The sequence below is a fragment of the Aythya marila genome (assembly GCF_965140915.1).
Source record: "Aythya marila genome assembly, chromosome: 7".
Classification (NCBI taxonomy): domain Eukaryota; kingdom Metazoa; phylum Chordata; class Aves; order Anseriformes; family Anatidae; genus Aythya; species Aythya marila.
Window position 1 is genome coordinate 14754712 of NC_139048.1, and position 17882 is coordinate 14772593.

The 17882-nt window shown below is 55.6% G+C and overlaps 1 protein-coding gene across 1 annotated transcript; it reads left to right on the plus strand.

Annotated features, from left to right (window-relative positions):
- The first annotated feature begins 860 nt into the window (after window positions 1-860).
- Window positions 861-17863, plus strand: ABCC2 (ATP binding cassette subfamily C member 2). Its single transcript, XM_082764421.1, has 32 exons — window positions 861-989; window positions 1202-1375; window positions 1825-1950; window positions 3442-3576; window positions 3993-4115; window positions 4463-4518; window positions 4914-5145; window positions 5486-5658; window positions 6079-6256; window positions 6627-6881; window positions 7355-7420; window positions 7854-7991; window positions 8159-8305; window positions 8580-8664; window positions 8923-8989; window positions 9186-9312; window positions 9492-9668; window positions 9793-9960; window positions 10277-10460; window positions 11304-11436; window positions 11882-11987; window positions 12305-12524; window positions 12963-13117; window positions 13603-13758; window positions 13861-14060; window positions 14641-14767; window positions 15167-15268; window positions 15363-15506; window positions 16061-16219; window positions 16436-16602; window positions 16737-16931; window positions 17332-17863. Exons 1-32 carry the CDS (start codon window positions 948-950, stop codon window positions 17459-17461), a joined length of 4647 nt encoding a protein of 1548 aa, XP_082620547.1. The 5' UTR covers window positions 861-947; the 3' UTR covers window positions 17462-17863.
- The last annotated feature ends 19 nt before the right edge of the window (window positions 17864-17882 follow it).

Genomic DNA, 17882 nt, shown 5'->3' on the forward strand with positions numbered 1-17882 from the left:
TCCCTGTACCTTTCCCTTTTACCTAATGTTCCTCAAAAGCTTGCATGACAAAGCAAATCCTGTTCTAGCCTTAGGAGAGCACCATCCCCACCTGGCCCTTTACCTCCACCTGTCTAAGTAGGAGGGGGATGACTTAGTGGCAGTCCCCCTCCTCGGGAGTGGCCCCCTGGCTGTCTCAGGTACTGAAGGTTGCCTTAGAACAGAGATGGAAAATGGTTTGGGTTTTGTGGTTGGCCACCTGCTGTAACCCACAGCTGCATGCTAGTGAGCACAGGGATGTGGGAAAGGGAGAAGCAAAAGGAAAAGTTGGGAAAATCTCCAGGATCTGCGAGCAAGAGGGTGGCAAAAGGAACCTGGACCCTGGGGGCTCACAAAGGCCACTGCAGCGTGAGGGCAGCTCAGCTGCCGCACTCGGCAGGTTGGCAGGGCTGGGCGCTGCTGGTGTCCTGGGCATCCCTGCTGGTGGGGGCTGTGAGGAAATGCTCCTGAGGCACCAGTCTTTGCTTGACTTTCTGGCAGCATTCAGCAGCCTTGTTCTGGAAGGAAAGATTTGTTGCAGCAAGGCAGTGTTGTGGTTGTGCACAAGCCTGTCTGTGTACACCGGCGAAGGCTGTGGTTTCAGAGCAGTGACCATGTTGTGCAATGCTGCACTGCAGAGCCTGCGGCGGCTCTGTGACAGCAGCTTCCCTTCCTTTTCTTTCTTGGGGCTTCCTCTTTTCCCTTCCCTGGGGCTTGTGTGGTTTTCCAAGGCCCTTTTGGTCAGCGCGTTGGTCTGTGGCATTGTGCAATGACACCAAGTTGATAATTAACTGAGTACCATCAGGGATTTTATCCCAACACCAGCTGAGGGTGTGTGGGGACTTTTATCCCGCGTATCCACCCAGGACTCTCACAACCGAGCAGAGTGAGGAGAAGGAGCTGCCGTCTCGTCTCGCCTGAATCAAGCCATGTCAGCAGCCCTGGAGAAGTTCTGCGGCTCTGTCTTTTGGGTGAGTGGCTGCATCGGGGCCACCATTGCCTGTCGGGGAAGGATGCTCAGTGGAAGGGAAGAGCAGTAAATTGGGAGAGCGGGTGTGGAGGACTGAGGCTGCAGTAGGATGGAAACTGTGGGTAGGAGCCCGAGAAGTTCTGGCTCTTGTGCTGTGAGTCAGGTGAGGGTCAAGCGATCCCGAGTGACCTGGCTGTCTGTCCTTGCCAACAGAATGCCTCGTACCTCACTCGCCCAGATGCTGACCTGCCGGAGTGCTTCCAGAAGACTGTGCTGGTCTGGATCCCCCTTGGCTTCCTCTGGGTTTTCACTCCATGGCAGCTCCTGCCCATGTGCAGAGGCAAAGAGAGGAAATCATCTCTGACCAAACTCTACATCTTCAAACAGGTGGAGTGGGGCTGAGGGGGACACGGAGGGCAGGCTGGAGCAGCCTGGGATGAAGGGGTGGTGAGTGGAAAGCCTCTGGGTTGGAGTAAGATGAAGAATGGATGGATGGAAGGTGTAGGAAAGAGGGAGCAATGGGCTGGGGGTACCCAAAGGGCAGACCATGATGAAGTGTATCTGGGACAGAGGAGATAACAGGGCTGGGATGCGCAGGAAGGGCTTAGGTATGTGTTGTGGCCTGTGATCCTGTGGGTTCTTGTGCTCTGAGCTTAAAACGATGGCAGTGCTCCTGTGGGATGGCCCTAGAAAACTGTCCTGGCCAGGTATGGGTTGGAGGGGTGCAATGCTCTATGGGGCTCGGTGCTTTTCGTCCCATTGCACTGTCTCCCAGTGGTGCCCAGTGCACCCGCTGGGCTGGCCCTCCCCTCACGACCGCTGCCCTCTCCACGCAGGTGCTCACTGTGCTGCTGGTGCTGACGGCGGTGGCAGAGTTGGTGCTGGCATTTCTGGAGGACATGGGGCTGGACTCCCCGCCAGCTGTGCAGTACACAAACCCCAGCCTGTACATGGTCACCTGGGTAAGCGCTAGCTGGACGTTGTCACCAGAAAGACAGGATGTGACTGCAGGGACGAGCAGCAGAAAGCTTCCATTGCACAGGGATGGGGGGAAGCTGCCTCTGCAGGGAAACAGTTGGGGAGATGGGTAGGGAGCAGCCCTCAATATGTATGGGAAGTGCCCAAGGGAATAGGCTGAGGGTGGGTGTCTGGCTGTGTGGTGCTCCCTGCTGCTTCCTAAAAACTGGGGCCATAGCTGAGCTTTCCGCCAGAGGCCTTAGTGACATTTCTGCTTTAAGGAAGATCCCAGGCAGGGCAGGATGGGGTGGTGAGAGCTCTGCACTAGGCATAGCTACGGGCAACGTGGCAGCCAGGCTGAGCACAGGGATACATCAGAAAGGACTTGACTGCTCCTCAGGTAAGTGATGGGGGCCAGCCCCAGAAACTGGATGCAAAACACTGGATTTTTATTTATTTTTTTTTATAACACGTCTCCAGCAGGCACAACCTCCCAAGGGGTCTGGGATCAGCTGTGCTATCTATAACCAGCCTCGTGCCCTGCAGCAGCAAGGGCCCCAGCTGCGTGTCTCAGCAGCCGGGCTGAGGGGTGAAGCTGCAGTAGGGTGAAGTGTAGGTCAAGGAGGGAGGAGTACGGGTTTCACGGGACTGATAGCACAGTATGAGCATCAGTCCATGGCATGCTGCTCTGATATCTCAGTTTCCTGCGTGTAACTGCTGAATTTTGTGGGAAGACTTGTGAAGTGCCACAGAATTCCTAGGGAGTAAAGATTTGTGATTAAAGTTTTGTGATTAAAGTTTTGTGATTAAAAATCTGTGATTAAAGATGTGATTTATGAGTAACGATTTGTGAGATGTGTCCTCTAGGAAACTAAGGACATAGAGGCTGTTAGCTGTGATAGAATACGTGCAGAAGTAGCAGATCTCTCGTAGAAGTTATGAGCTGTTGTAGCAGTCTTAAAGCCATAAAACTTAGGAGCTACACTTACAAGCAGACATAACACCCCGGTTTGCTAACAATTGCTCTTTTATCATGTCATTTGGTTTCATTTGGTTTTACATGCTAAGTTTATGAGAGATTTTAATCCGAGGGGACCGCTCAGAGATACTGCCCTGCCTGGGTCTTTGATCTGGCTTTAATTCTAGGCTTTGAGGCAACATTCAGGAGACAGAGTGATGTTCAATATTCACTCCTCACCGCAAATCTAAAACTCTCTTAAAAGAGAAGTAGTGCCCTGCTGTATCGTGCGCCTTCAGACCTTTTTTTTTTTTTTTTTTTTTTTTCCAAGAGGAGTTTGATCTTACGTCTTTCTGAAATAAACCTTTGCTCTTTGCATTTAAGTCCAAAGCTCCTATAGGGCTGGCAGCGAGCTGAGTGTCTTCAGGATAGTGAATCCCAGAAGACCATGTCCTGGGACACATGCCCCAAAGGCACGTTTAAAAGGAAGACCTAGTCTTGCTGCCCTGCCTGAAGCTCAGACCGATTTTCCTTCTAGTTCCTGGTCCTGCTGATCCATGACACACGCCGGTTCTGCCTGCGCAGGGACTCGGGGATACTTTTCTGCTTCTGGATTCTGTCCCTGCTCTGTGGGATATTACGGTTCCAGTCCCTCGTCCGGAGAGCACTGCAGGTCAGGTTTGGCAGGAAGCTGGGTGCTTCCCAACAGTTTGGTTTTGTCCCCAAAGGAAGTCCCTGCAGACTTCACCCCCTGACTAGCTCTCAGTGGCGTCACTGGGGTCCCAGTTGCCCTAAGAACCTTGGGGGGCTGGAAGAGGCCTGAAGACGAACTGCTCTTTAAAATCACCCACTCCCTTTGAAGAAGCATAAGCTCTCTGGGACCATTTTATCCCCTTTTGGACTTCCAGGAGGAGGTCAGGGAGAAGGAAAGAGGGGTGGTGAAGGGAAGCTGAGCCAGGGACCGAAGCAAGTTCTGCAACTGCTCTGTTGGGCCTGGCTTGTTCACTGTCCTGGGGATGCTCTGCCACTGAGGGCTTGGTGGGCTTGAGGCAAGCCCCAGGATTCACTCTGGACTCTGCACTCTTGCAGGACTCAATCTCCGATGTGCCGCGGTTTGTCCTTTTCTTCATCTCCTATGGGCTCCAGCTGCTGCTCTTCCTTCTCTCAGGCTTCTCAGACATTGCCCCAGAAGCAAAGGAAATGACAAACAAGGTATGAGGTGCAGGCAGGAGTGGGTGTGGGACTCGGGGTGGCACATCCCGGCTGGCTTTGTGCAGGGCAGGGTGGGCTGCCTCAGGCTGCAGAGATGCCTGTGTGAGACTGGGGGATGTCAGCAAGGGGCACAAGGAGATCTGGAGCCTGCAGCCTGGGGCACCTGCATGTGTCCCCAAGGAGGAGGCACTTCTGGCTGTGAGGAGGGGTTCCTGGGGCTGGAGCTGGCACTGTTTGAAACCTCTGGGGTTTCTTAAGGGTTGGGGTGCCAAGGCAATTCTTGTCAACACCATCTTCTCAGCACTCATGATGCCTCAGTACCCACTTCTCTTTGCTTTGTACCCTAGAATCCAGAGGTGACAGCCTCCTTCCTGAGCTCCATCACCTTCGAGTGGTACAGCAGGTGAGCAGGGCTCCACAGGAGGTCTGGGCTGGTGAAAAGCAGCAGTGCTTTAGGGCTGGGCCAGCGCAGAGAGAGACGTCATTTTCAATGCTGTCTGTGCAGCCTGAGCTCAGCCCCCTCCTGCCTTGCTGTGCACTGGTACCTGGTGCATGGGGCCCAGCTTTCAGGGAGCAGCAATCTGCCACAGCTGGGACGTGGCACAGAAGTCGCCCAGCTGCTTGGGAGCAGGAGGAGAAGCTGCAGCCATACCAGGCTGTGTGAACATGAAGCAGGGGGCTGGCATTCTTCCCTCTGTTGGGGCCAGACTGGGTGTGAAAGCTCTCAATTTGCAGCACGGACTCTCATGCTGATATAGTGCTGGAGACTTGCTAAGGGGAGATTTCTCTGCCCCACAGGATGGTTTACAAGGGCTATCGCAAGCCCTTAGAGATTGAGGATGTCTGGGACTTGAAAGATAAAGACAAGATACAGGCTATTTACGGTGCTTTTGAGAAGAACATGAAGACTGCAGTGAGGAAGGCCCAAGCAGAACTGGAGATACGGAAACGCAAAAAAAGACAGCGGGAAAGTGACCCAGACCATGGGAATAGTATGAGCAAGGCCCAGAGCCAAGACATCTTGGTGATGGTAAGTCCCTTCCCTCACCTGTGGGAATAGTGTCAGCTCCCTGTAGCCCCAGTGCTGGGTTTTCCCCACTGTGATTCTGTGGGGCCCTTGGCAAGGATGGGGTGACCCATGACACATCCTTTCCAGTCCTCAGGAGATCCCCTTACTTTTGAGAGAGCAGGAAAGTCTCCATCCTCCTGCCCTACAGAAGGGCAGGAACCACCCTCAGGTCTGCAGTACGAGCAGCTCCTTCATTCAGGATAACCTGGTCTGGGGGCTGTGGAGCTGTCCTGGAAACATCCTTCCAGCTGCAAGAAGCCACACAACCCACCCAATTACTTCTGTGTCGTCTTCCCTCTAGGAGGAGAAGCAGCCAAAGAAGAAGAAGAAGGGGGCCAAAGGCCCTCACAAGGATTACCCCAGGGGTTGGTTGATGAAAGCTCTTGGTAAAACCTTCTGGAAGAACCTCCTGCTCTCAGTGGGTTTCAAACTGGTGCACGATGGACTTGTGTTTGTCAGCCCCCAGCTGCTGAAGTGAGTCATTCCTCTCTCCCTGTCCATGCACTCTCCTGACCTCGCACCCAGCCCCACCACATTCTTCTGTGCACAGCTCCAACCCCACCACCACAACACACACACCTCTCCCAGTCCCACACCCTGGTGACTTTCTGTGCCCTCGACAAAGATAAGAGAAGGTCTTGGGTTACAGTTTAATGAAGAACCGAGCAGATCTGAGCTGGCTGCCAGCTGCTGAGAATGAGGTCTTGCTCCCGACATCCTTCAAAATAGTCTCCCTAAGGCGGGGGGCCCAGCTTGCTGTGTGTCCAGCCAGCTGTGTGGGGCAGGGTCTCTGTCACTACCCTTGTGAGGCTGCTCTCCCTCTGTTGGTCTGGAGCATCCTGCCTGGGGCTGTCTCAGGAGGGTGGGTGTCTCATGGCCCTCTCTGCCCTCCAGGCTGCTGATCGCCTTTGTGTCGGATGAGGAGGCATTTGCCTGGCAAGGCTACCTGTATTCCATCCTGCTCTTCCTGACGGCACTGATCCAGTCCCTCTGCCTGCAGCAGTACTTCCACTTGTGCTTCCATCTAGGCACAAACGTGCGTGCCAGTCTCATCGCTGCCATCTACAAGAAGGTTGGTATGGTCCCATCACCACCCAGTTAACTTTCTCCCAGCTGGGCTGGGGAATCTGGCATCTGTTGCCTGCCCAAACAACTTGGGGTAAACTGCTTTGATGGCTACCAGGGACCAAGGAGAGGTTTCTCTTCAGAGCAGTGCAACACCTAGGGCAGCTGCCCCTGGTATTCCTGTCCTTGGATGTGTTGCTTTGCTCCCAGCGTGTCGCTGGCTCCCTATGTGCACGCTGTGACGAGAGCACCCCTGACCAGCAGAAAAGCACCAGGAGCAGTTTCAGCCTGGCCTGCTAGTGCCCTGCTTTGTGTCATTCTGCTGGCTGCCAAGCTGCTCCCAGAGCCCTGCAGTGACTGTTTTTTTCTCTTTCCAGGCACTCACCATGTCCAGCGCCACCCGCAAGGAGTCCACGGTGGGAGAGACTGTGAATCTGATGTCTGCTGATGCCCAGAGGTTCATGGACATGGCCAACTTCATCCACCAGCTGTGGTCATCCCCCCTGCAAATTATCCTGTCCATCGTCTTCCTCTGGGGAGAGCTGGGCCCCTCTGTCCTGGCTGGCATTGCAGTCATGGTGCTGCTTATCCCCATCAATGGGTTCCTGGTTGCTAAGGCCAAAGCCATTCAGGTCAGTGGTGGGGGCAATATTCTCCCTGTCCTCCCACTCCAGAGGACTTCTCTTGTTCTCCCCACTAATTTTCCACAATTCCTTTGCCTGCCTTGTTATGTTGCAGATCTTTCCCAGGCTAGGAAGTTTGACTTGGGCTGGGGGGGCTGTAGCTTAATCCAGGGGGGGATGAGCACCTGAGATATGCAGGAGGCAGGTGAGATCAATCTGAACTTGAACAGGTGTGAGTGCAGCCTGGAGGACTGAAAGCAAGATATTACCAACCGTAACATAAAGCTCTAGATTCTGCATCATAACAGGGTGTTTTTTTTACCAGAATGTCCAGAGCCCCAGGGAGCCAACATCCAGCTTCATGGCTTCTCTGGGATCTGGAGCCCCCCCCTTCTGTTCCCTGGGGCAGCACAGGTGTATTTCCAAGGGTGAGCTCTGCCTGGTTTAGATGCTGACACAACCCGTGGCTCTTCTCTTTGTAGGTGAGGAACATGAAGAACAAAGATGAGCGCATGAAAATAATGGGTGAAGTCCTCAATGGAATCAAGGTGAGCAGTGGAGCTGCACTCGTCTCCTTGGTGCAATGTAGCAGAGACAGTGCACCCCAATAACCCTACAGCATCAGAGTTACTGTCTGGCCTGGGGTCTCTGGGGTGGCCAAGTCTCAGTCTCTAAATTCCCTTGTGAAAGGCTGGCTGGAGAGAAGCCCTGGGTACCTGGAACAAGACTTCAATTACAGAAAGGGTGTCCCAGGGATTTCCTGGACAGCCACGGTGGTGAGCGTGCTGCCATGGTGGCAGAGGCTCACAGTGACCTGTGAACCAAGGATGGGGAGTGGGAATGCTGTGGGAAAGTGCTCAGAGCCACGGGGAATGCGGTGGGCAAGCAGGCTTCTGAGCAAGGTGTTGGCTGCCAGTGAGCTGGGTGTGAGGGTGGGCATTCCCATGAGGTCAACACCTGCTCACCCTGGTTGCCCCACAGATTCTGAAGCTTTTTGCCTGGGAGCCCTCCTTTGAGAAGCGAATCAACGAGATCCGGGCACGTGAGCTGAAGGACCTGCTGAACTTCACCTACCTGCAGTCAATCTCTATCTTTGTGTTCACATGTGCCCCCTTCCTGGTGAGTGCCGAAGGGCCTGGGGAGAGCTGCACCACCCTGGGAGCTGGGCCTGGGCTGTGTTCGAGGGGGTGGGAGAGATGGGGAACCTCGGCTGAAGTGCAGTGAGGGGGAGCAAAGGGGCACCCAACCACACTGATGGTGGCTTTCTCTGCTGCTACCTGTCCCAGGTGTCCTTGGCGAGCTTTGCTGTCTACGTACTGGTGGATCAGAATAACGTCCTGGATGCACAGAAGGCCTTTACTGCCATCTCCCTTTTCAATGTGCTGCGCTTCCCCATGTCCATGCTGCCCTTGGTCCTCTCTTCCCTGGTGCAGGTCAGTGCCCACGCAGTGCAGGAGGGTCTCGTGGTACCTCTATCCAAACCAGCACATGGGGCTTGGATGTGTGATGGACCTGGGCCCTGGACACCCAGGGATATGTGCACAGGATTCTGCTGGCAATAGGGTGGGAAAAGACTCGTGTGTGACACAGGCTTGGGGCTGAGAGGTGGGGGCTGCTGCTTGGGTGAGCGCTGTGTGTATGTGGTGCTCTGCTTACGGGGCTCCTGGCAGCCTACCAAGCCATGCCGTCCTCTTTCTACCGTGACAGACCAATGTCTCGACGGCGAGGCTGGAGCGGTACCTGGGTGGAGAAGAGATGGACACCTCAGCTATTCATCACGACCCCATTTCAGGTAGGCAAATCTCTGTGTTAGTCCCTGTGGGTCATGGGCTGGCCCAACCCTGCCCACTGAGCAGTGGGGCCGTGGGGCAGTAGGGGCTGAGCTAGTTTGGAGATGGAGCTAGGGAGGTGGGAACTAGACAGAACCAGGTGAAGGGCTGTGCAGAAGGGTTTGGGGGCTGTGCAGGCTGGGTTTGGGGACGTGTGGGTTGGGATCAGGGACAAGGCAGTCCAGGGCTTCCTCAGTCCTGAGGTGTCTTTGTGTTGGCAGGCAGCGCTGTGCGTTTCTCGGACGCCACATTTTCCTGGGAGCAGGATGGGAATGCTACGATAAGAGAGTAAGTGCTCTGTGTCGTGTGGGGCCAGAGGGGTGGGGAGAGGGTCTTTCTCCTTGGAAAATGTTAGCTGGGGGCAGCAGTCACCTCTTCACAATGCTGCTAGAGGTGCACCCCTCAGAGGTGCTCCTCTGCTCTGTGTTGGTCCTGTGCCGGGGTGACCTGGTAGTGCTGCTTACTCCACACTTTTGTCTTGCAGTGTCACTCTGGACATCAAACCTGGGAGCCTGGTGGCTGTGGTCGGCGCTGTGGGCTCGGGCAAGTCTTCCCTGGTGTCAGCCATGCTGGGGGAGATGGAGAATATCAAGGGACACATCAATATCCAGGTGAGAGGGCTGCGGGGCTCGCAGGGGGCAGCGAGGCAGGCACTGGGTGACCGTGCAGCCTCCCAGGTCAGGGACCAGACTGGTACCAGAGGGGCTCCAGGACAAGGACCAGCTGTGGGAGGGGGCCGTGTTCAGGCTGGTGTCCTGGTGATGAACCTTTTCTTGTGTCTCTCTGCCAGGGCTCCCTGGCCTACGTCCCCCAGCAGGCCTGGATCCAGAATGCCACGCTGAAAGACAACATCCTTTTTGGGTCGGAGCTGGATGAAGCTAGGTATCAGCAGGTCATCAAGGCCTGTGCCCTCCTCCCAGACCTGGAGCTGCTGCCCGCAGGGGACCAGACGGAGATTGGAGAGAAGGTATCAGCCCTGGGCACTGTGTGGAGAGGTGGGGGTGAACAACTGTGGGGCAAACACATGCAGCAGGAGAAAGAGCCATTGCCCTGTGCCAACCCAGGGCTCACAGAGGTCCCTTCCCTTTCAGGGCATTAACCTGAGTGGGGGCCAGAAACAGAGAGTCAGCCTGGCCCGGGCAGTGTACAGCAATGCCGACATCTACGTCCTGGATGACCCCCTCTCTGCCGTGGATGCACATGTGGGCAAATACCTTTTCGAGAACGTGCTGGGGCCAAAAGGACTGCTGCAGAAGAAGGTGAGCACTCGTGTCCTTCTTCCTGGGACTAGGACAGGTAGAAATGACCCTGGCACTGTGTTGGCCGTCCAGGGAAGGCTGGGGTTGCTTGCTTGGGACAGAGAAGGGATCCCCCAGCTTTCCAGTAGGTGGGAGAATCCTTGTGGATCCCCAGAGGGGTGTGGAGAAGCGAGGGGTGCCCTGTGTCCTCACGGGCAGGTAGTGATCAATGGAGAGGTCCCCAACTAGAGGACAGAGAGCCTGCAGGGTGCAGGCTGGGGGGCAGGGGGTGTTCTGATGCTCACTACCCTCCAACTGCAGTGCCGCTTTATTGCAGACACGGATCTTGGTGACACACGGTATCAGTTTCCTGCCCCAGGTTGATAACATCGTGGTGCTGGTGGCAGGAGCAGTGTCTGAACACGGCTCCTACAGCACCCTGCTTGCAAACAGGGGGGCCTTTGCCCAGTTCCTGAACTCCTACGGCAACCAGGAGGAGGCTGCAGAGCAAAATACCACAGGTACTGGAAACTCTACTGGGCAGGTGAAGGGGCTGTGTGTGTGTCTTGAGACTGTGAAAGCCCCATGACCCTGTTCATTACTCTGGCCTGACTCTGTCCAGTCCAGGCCCCAGCTGTGGCTGCTGTGTGTCCTTCCCAGCTGCCCACAACCAGCAGCTCAAGGGCTTTCTGCCAAAGATTTGCGTCCAGGTATTACTGTGAACAGCCACCAACGGATGTCTAACGCTTTACTGCCTTTTCAGGTCTTTTATGTGTATGGCTCCCATAGTCTTATGAGGCAACAAGCTATGCACTTTAACAATGCTGGGGTGAGAAAGATCCTTTAGTTTCTTTTGAGCGTGGTGTTGGATAATATTTCATCTTTGTCAGCTCCCCCAGTCCTACGGAAAGGAATGACACCAGGTCAGGTAGATGCTTGCCCTGCCCAGGCTCAGCCCTGGGTAAACACTGATAATGCAGTTGTCCAGCTGAAGCCTGGCTATTCCCATTTTGTCCCCACAGGATCCATCTCTCAGCTCAGAGAAGTGCTCCTAAACTGGAGTGATGTGGCCTACTGGGTCCCGCACCTCCTAAACTAGCACAAATCTCTGAGGCAGAAGGCAGCACCAGGAACTGCCTCTGTGCAGGCCTTTAGCCCTGCTTTCCTTGCCAGCTCTCCCCCCACAGTGGATTTCTTCCTCCCCCTGCTGTGGTGGGCTTGCAGCAGGGTTGGAAGAGGAGTGATGTGTGGCTGGAGGATGCAGCCTGAGCCTGGAACAGGGGGTGGAGATGAGTGTATGCTCTGGTGCATGGGATCTTCTCCTCAGTGCCTGACCCTGCCTTTCTTCACCCCTGTGTCTGTAGCTGTTGCTTTAGAGGAGGCTGAAGAGCAGAGAGATGAAACTCTTGAGCCTTGTGTGGAGGAGGGTCCTGATGATGTGGTGTCTGCGACGCTGAAGCGAGAGGCCAGTGTCCATCGGAGAGAGTTCGTTCGCAGGTGGGGACTCAGCCAGAGCTCTCAGCGCTCTCCCCTGGCTCCTGCATTGCTCTTTAGGAGACCAAAGGGGCTGTGGGCTTCACTGGGGGGATTCCTGCAGAGAAGGGACTGGGAGCCTTCCTGTCAGCTTCTGCCACCAACAGCTAGGCTGGGTAAAGAGCATCTGATCTTGCCTTTACTTGCATCGTTGTGCCACAGCCTCACCCTGTGGTCTTCTCTGAAACTCCTTCTGCTGGGCTGGTTCTGCTTTTGGGGCCAAGGGCTCTGATTTCATGGCTGCAAATGCCTAGGGCTTCCACAAAGCTCATTCAAAGCTGTGCACGTCAGGACACTTATCCAAGGGGGCTCCAAGGCTGGTGTCCCAGCGCAGCACAGGGGTGGACCCCCAGGGGAGTAGGAGCCATGCAGCACCCTGTGGCTAACGGTGCCCGTCACCTCCCTGCAGCCTCAGTACAAAGAGCACCAGTTCCTGGAAGAAGTCCCAGGAGGAGCCCCCTAAGAAAGTGAAGGGCCAGCAGCTGATCGAGAAGGAAGCTGTGGAAACTGGCAAGGTGAGGAGGATGGCAAGGGGGTAGGAGGGACAGTATAATGCCCTGGCTCAGTCCTGCAAGACCTTGGCTGTGGCCCAGAGAAACCAGCTCCAGCTTTCTGTGGTCCCATTGCAGCCAAGTGGCACCGAAGGGGACAGTGCTGCCTGGAGCTGGTGGCCAAGGTGGCCCTGGCTGGGGGACAGGCTGCCAGTGCAGGGTGGTGGAGGGAGGACGTGTAGGGGCAGCACCATGGGCGGTGGGGAAGGAGAACAGAGACTGTGTTGGCTGTTCCTGGCTCGTGTTTGCTACGCAGTAGTGATGTCTGAACTGGTCCACAGGTGAAATTCTCCATGTACCTGCGGTACCTGCGTGCTGTTGGCTGGGGGTATTCGTTCTGGGTTGCCATGGGCTATGTTGCACAGTACGTGGCCTATGTGGGGACCAACCTGTGGCTCAGTGCCTGGACTGATGATGCGGAGCGCTACCAGAACCAGACCTACCCCGTGCAGCAGCGAGACCTGAGGATCGGGGTCTTCGGGGCACTGGGGGTGTCTCAAGGTGAGTGTGGGGACACAGGATCTGCTCACCTCAGTGATGTGGCCCAGCAGGGATAAGGCCTGCAGCCAGCAGTGTCCAGCTGCCTGCTGGTGCCTTCCCTCCTGCTTCTGCCTGGACTGGGTACAGATACGAGCATGAAGTCAGAGCAAACTGACCCAAGAAGACTGTGTTGCCCTCTTATGTTGAGGATCGCAGTCTGTAACCAGTTTGGAGATGTTGCCAGTGCCCACAGCCTTCCCAAAGGGTTAATGTTCTCCCCCTGTGGTGGGACACAGTTACTGGGGCTTCCCAAGATGAGGTGCAGGATTGGCACAGAGGGTCACTGCAGAGCATCTTGATGCCTCCTCTCTTCTCGGTGTGCCCCATGAGCCAGAGGGACTGATTTGGGGCCAGCATCACACTCAAGCCGGTGCTGACCACCCCGTGCTCTCCTTACAGCTATCTTCCTGCTCTTTGCAACTATGCTGTCTGCTCACGGCGCCGTGCGGGCCTCCCGCATTATGCATCAGCGACTGCTCAGCAACATCCTGCGTGTGCCCATGAGCTTTTTTGACACGACCCCCACTGGCCGCATTGTGAATAGGTTTGCCAAGGTAAGAGAACAATCCCCAGAAGGTGTTTGTTCTGGCCGGTCTGAAGAGCATTGGGTGGTGGCACATCCCTGTTGAAGTTCAGCACTGCACAAATGTGCCCAGATCAGGGCCTGGAAGGGAGTAGAAGGGTATGGTGGATGCACGGCTGCCTATGAGGTAAACCACCTCCTGGGCTATATTTAATAGCAGGAGATTGGACAGCGGATCCCAATAAATTATTTTCTCTTCTGTTCGGTGCAAGGGAGGCCACGGCTGGATATTATGTCCTGTTTTGGGGTCAAAACAGGACACCCAGCTAGAAGAGGGATGATAGCCAGCTGGAGACCTGGGTACACCTACGTGGACCTGGAGCCAGCCCTGTCGCTTTTTGTTTCTGATGAACAAATACGTGTGTTCCTCATGAACTGTATATGTGTGAAGTCTTTGGGTTCCTTCCTCTCTCTGGGGTCACTGACTGCTTCTCCCTGCTTCTTTTTACACTGTAGGACATCTTCACAGTAGATGAGACCATTCCCATGTCCTTCCGCAGCTGGCTCTCCTGTTTCATGGCTATCATTAGCACATTGCTCATGATCTCCTTGGCCACCCCATTCTTCACTATCATTGTCATTCCCTTGGGCATCTTCTACTATTTTGTGCTGGTGAGTACCTGGTACCTGAGAGAAGCTTCTGCCCTGCTCGGAGCAGTACCCTTGTCGCTGCCAGGGTTTGTGTGGATAACTGAGCTGTGTCCCTCATTTCAGCGCTTCTACATCTCCACGTCACGCCAGCTGCGGCGTCTGGACTCTGTCACCAGGTCTCCCATCTACTCCCACTTTGGTGAGACAGTGTCAGGCCTTTCTGTCATCCGGGCCTATGGACACCAGGAGCGGTTCCTAAAGCAGAATGAAAGCACAATGGACATCAATCAGAAAAGTGTGTACTCCTGGATTGTCTCAAATAGGTGAGTTTGCTCCTTCTGCCACAGCACTCTGCATCCAGGGGCCTCGGGTCCTGAGATAGGTTCCTGGGATGCTGAAGTCCTCCCTCTTTATCTCAGGACATGCTCTGAGAGTCTGCACTGGGGGAGCTTGGGATAGGGTCACTGTATGTGGGAAGGACACCTTTTAGGGTGACTGTGAAATGTAGAGAATGGTCCCTATAAAGCATCAAGAGCCTGAACAGGTTGGTCTGTGCTGTTGAGGACTGTGATGCTCTTGCTGGGTTTTGGGAAGAGGCTGGTGCTTCAGGCCAGGTGAGGGTGTGATGGGGGCACTGCCTGCTGCTGGTATGTGTCTGGGTAGATGTTCTGGGTGTGTGAGGTTTGTGTAGCTGGGTTTCCTCTGATATGGCATTACCAACACTGGAAGTTACATGTGAGACACAGGGACTGCCAGATGTGGTGGAAGGGCTTGCAGAATTAGCCACAAACAACATGCGGTGTAGGGGCAGGTACCACATGTATGGTGCTGAGCTCAGGGCTGCTGGTGGGATGCTGGTCTCACTGGTGGGCCCCATGCTGGGGCCGTGTTCTCCCTGTGCAGGTGGCTGGCCATCCGTCTGGAGTTCGTTGGGAGCCTGGTGGTCTTCTTCTCTGCACTTCTAGCTGTGATTTCAAAGGGCACTTTGGATGGGGGCATTGTGGGTCTCTCTATCTCCTCCGCCCTCAATGTGAGTCAATGAAGGCTTTTTCTGTTCCATTTCTGGGAGCAGCACCCTGATGGCTCTGGGCTGGCTGCATCCAGCTCTGACATGTGGGGAGGGGATTAGCTGGGGTCTCCCTGCTGGGGAGGGCAATCCCTGGGAACCAGTTTGAAGCCAGGAGAGCACACATCCCAGTGTGAGGGATATGCTAGCTGCTGTGGTCAGGAGCACATTCTCTGTGGATCAGAGACACTGCAGCAAAGCTTTTGAAGGGCTGGGGAAAGGGGGCTGTGGCTGGTGAGAGGAAAGTTACGGGCTGCCAGGGATGCTTGTGCCCAGGCTGTGTCCGTGAGCTCTCAGCTGTTGGTGGGAGGTGGTTGTTCTTGAGTACTGCTAAGCTCTGTGTCATCTGGCGCTGCCATGCAGGTGACCCAGACACTGAACTGGCTGGTGCGGATGTCTTCAGAGCTGGAGACGAACATTGTGGCTGTGGAACGGGTACATGAGTACACGAAGGTGAAAAGAGAGGTGAGGAGACCAGGGTGTGGGCAAACACCAGCTACACAGCTCGGTGCAAGCCAGGACTGCAGGGTGCAGCCCCCTAACACTCCTGTGCCCCCAGGCTGTGTGGGTGACAGAAAAACGTCCTCCCCAAGGCTGGCCCAGCAAGGGTGAGATCCAGTTCATTGACTACAAAGTTCGTTACCGACCTGAACTGGAGCTGGTTCTTCAAGGGATCACCTGCAATATTGGGAGTACCGAGAAGGTGAGGACCTCTCTGCCTGCAGTGCACCCTTTCTTTCCCTAGTGATGCTGTTGGTTCTGCTCTCTTTGTTCCAGTCTGTGGACTGGGGAGGGATGGTGATGTCGATGTGGCTCCTGGGGACTCCAGAGCTGCAGGGAAGGGACCAGAGGAGATAGTCTGGGAGGTGGTGGTTGCAGATGCTTACTGGGTGTGCTGACACTCTGTGGCTTCAGCCTGCATAAGCCCCACTGCTGGGGGAGCAAGGTTCATGGCTGCAGCCAGCACAGGCCCTCTGGTAGTCCGTGGTGCAGACAAGCCAGCAAAGCTGCCTGTGGGGATGGCACAGAGGACCAAGACGTGGGGAGACAGACCCTGTCCTAACTGGATGTGGGGCTGGAGGGCTGCAAGGTAGAGCCAGCTCCACACACCTTCCCATAGGAGTGGAGGGAGAACTGGCAGGAGAAAGGGGGGATGTGCTGGGGAGCAGGGGGCAGGGGGGCCCACCACACCAGGAGAAGAGCACTTGTCCTGTTTTCCTCAACCCTGCCAGCGGGTCTAAATATTTGCTTCCACAGGTTGGGGTTGTGGGCCGCACTGGGGCTGGCAAGTCCTCCCTCACCAACTGCCTCTTCCGGGTGCTGGAGGCTGCGGGAGGGAAGATCGTCATCGACGGGGTGGATATCGCGACGATCGGCCTCCACGACCTGCGCCAGAACCTCACAATCATCCCCCAGGTGAGCTGCATCCCACTGCTGCGAGGCCTCCCCAGGCTCTGTGCCCTGGGTGCTGCGGAGAGCCCAGGACCTGTGGGCATCCCCTCGCCTCCACCCCTGCCAGGAGCAGGCAGCAGGGCGAGCAGCCTGTGGCCAACTTGGGGTGGGCAGTCCTGGAGCCATCACCTCTGCTGAAGGGCCATGGCAGACGTGAACACGCTGTGCTGTCCCTGGCAGGACCCCGTGCTCTTTACCGGCACCCTGCGGATGAACTTGGACCCCTTTGACCAGTACACTGATGAAGAAGTCTGGAAGGCCCTCGAGCTGGCTCACCTGAAGAAATACGTGCAAGACCTTCCCGAGAGGCTGCAACACCTTGTGAGCGAGGGAGGGGAGAACCTGAGGTGAGCAGAGGAGCTGAGGCATGCCCCGGCTGGTGGTGGGGTCAGGGTGGCGTGTGCGAGTGGGCTCGCAGATGCCCTGCTGGTCCTCAGCACCACTTGTTTGCCTGGTAACTCACGTTCCCCACCTCATCCAGCGTTGGGCAGAGGCAGCTCGTGTGCCTGGCCCGGGCCCTTCTCCGCAAAGCCAAGATCCTCATCCTGGACGAGGCAACGGCAGCTGTAGATCTGGAGACGGATCACTTAATCCAGACAACAATCCGGAGCGCGTTTGCTGACTGCACTGTCCTTACCATCGCCCACCGCCTCCACACCATCATGGACAGCAACAGGTAGCATGGGATACGGGGACTGGGGCTCCTAGGAAGGGGAGGGAGATGCCAGTGACAGACACAAGGTTGTAGTTAGAGAAGATGGGGTGGTTGCAATGACCAGGACAGCAATATACAGAGCTTCCAGGAAAGCAGGACAGAGAATGGGAAGGAGGGCCATGCATTAGTGGGGAGTAACATTTTTGGGACCCTTTACAGCAACAGGTCGTAGTGGGGTTGTTGACACCATATGCATTTCATCCCCTAGCACAGGGTTGAGAGCCCTCACCTCTGTCCTGAGAGGTGAACCACCTAATGGGGTTGTAAGAGGAATGTGTGCTGGTGGGGCTCTAGTTCTGGTGCCAGCAGCACCGTTGGCTCGGATTGTGGGAGCTCAGGTGTTCTTGTTCCCTGCTGCCAGGGTGATGGTGATGAACGCAGGGAGGATTGTGGAATACGACAGCCCTGAGGAGCTCCTTCAGAAGCAGGGCGTCTTCTCTGCGATGGCAAAGGATGCTGGCATCACGAACACTGAAACCACCACGCTGTAGGTGGAGCGGATGTAAGTGGAGTGGAGCAGCGTGCCGGTGAGCAGCTCCCTCCTGCTTGGACTCACCAACCTGGCACCTGGATCTCCCTGCAGCTGGACTGCCTGGGAATTTGTGTTTCTGCAGCTGAGAAGTGAAAGGGAGAGAGTGGCTTCTCTGGCTGTCAGGGACAGAAGATACGGACTTGAGCTGTGACCCTTGCTGCCACACTCAGCCTGCTGTGCACAAGGGTCTGGAGCTGTGTAACTTACTGCAGTAGAGAGGGGAAAGTTACATCAGGCAGGGAGACCACAGCCCCTTGTGGGTCTTAGTTTTTGTGTTCATTGTACCAAGGGAACCTAGCTAAAAGATGCTGTAGCATTGTGGAATGAAATTTACAGTTTAATCTAAGAGTGGATGTTATAATTTATTTACTTCTTGTAAC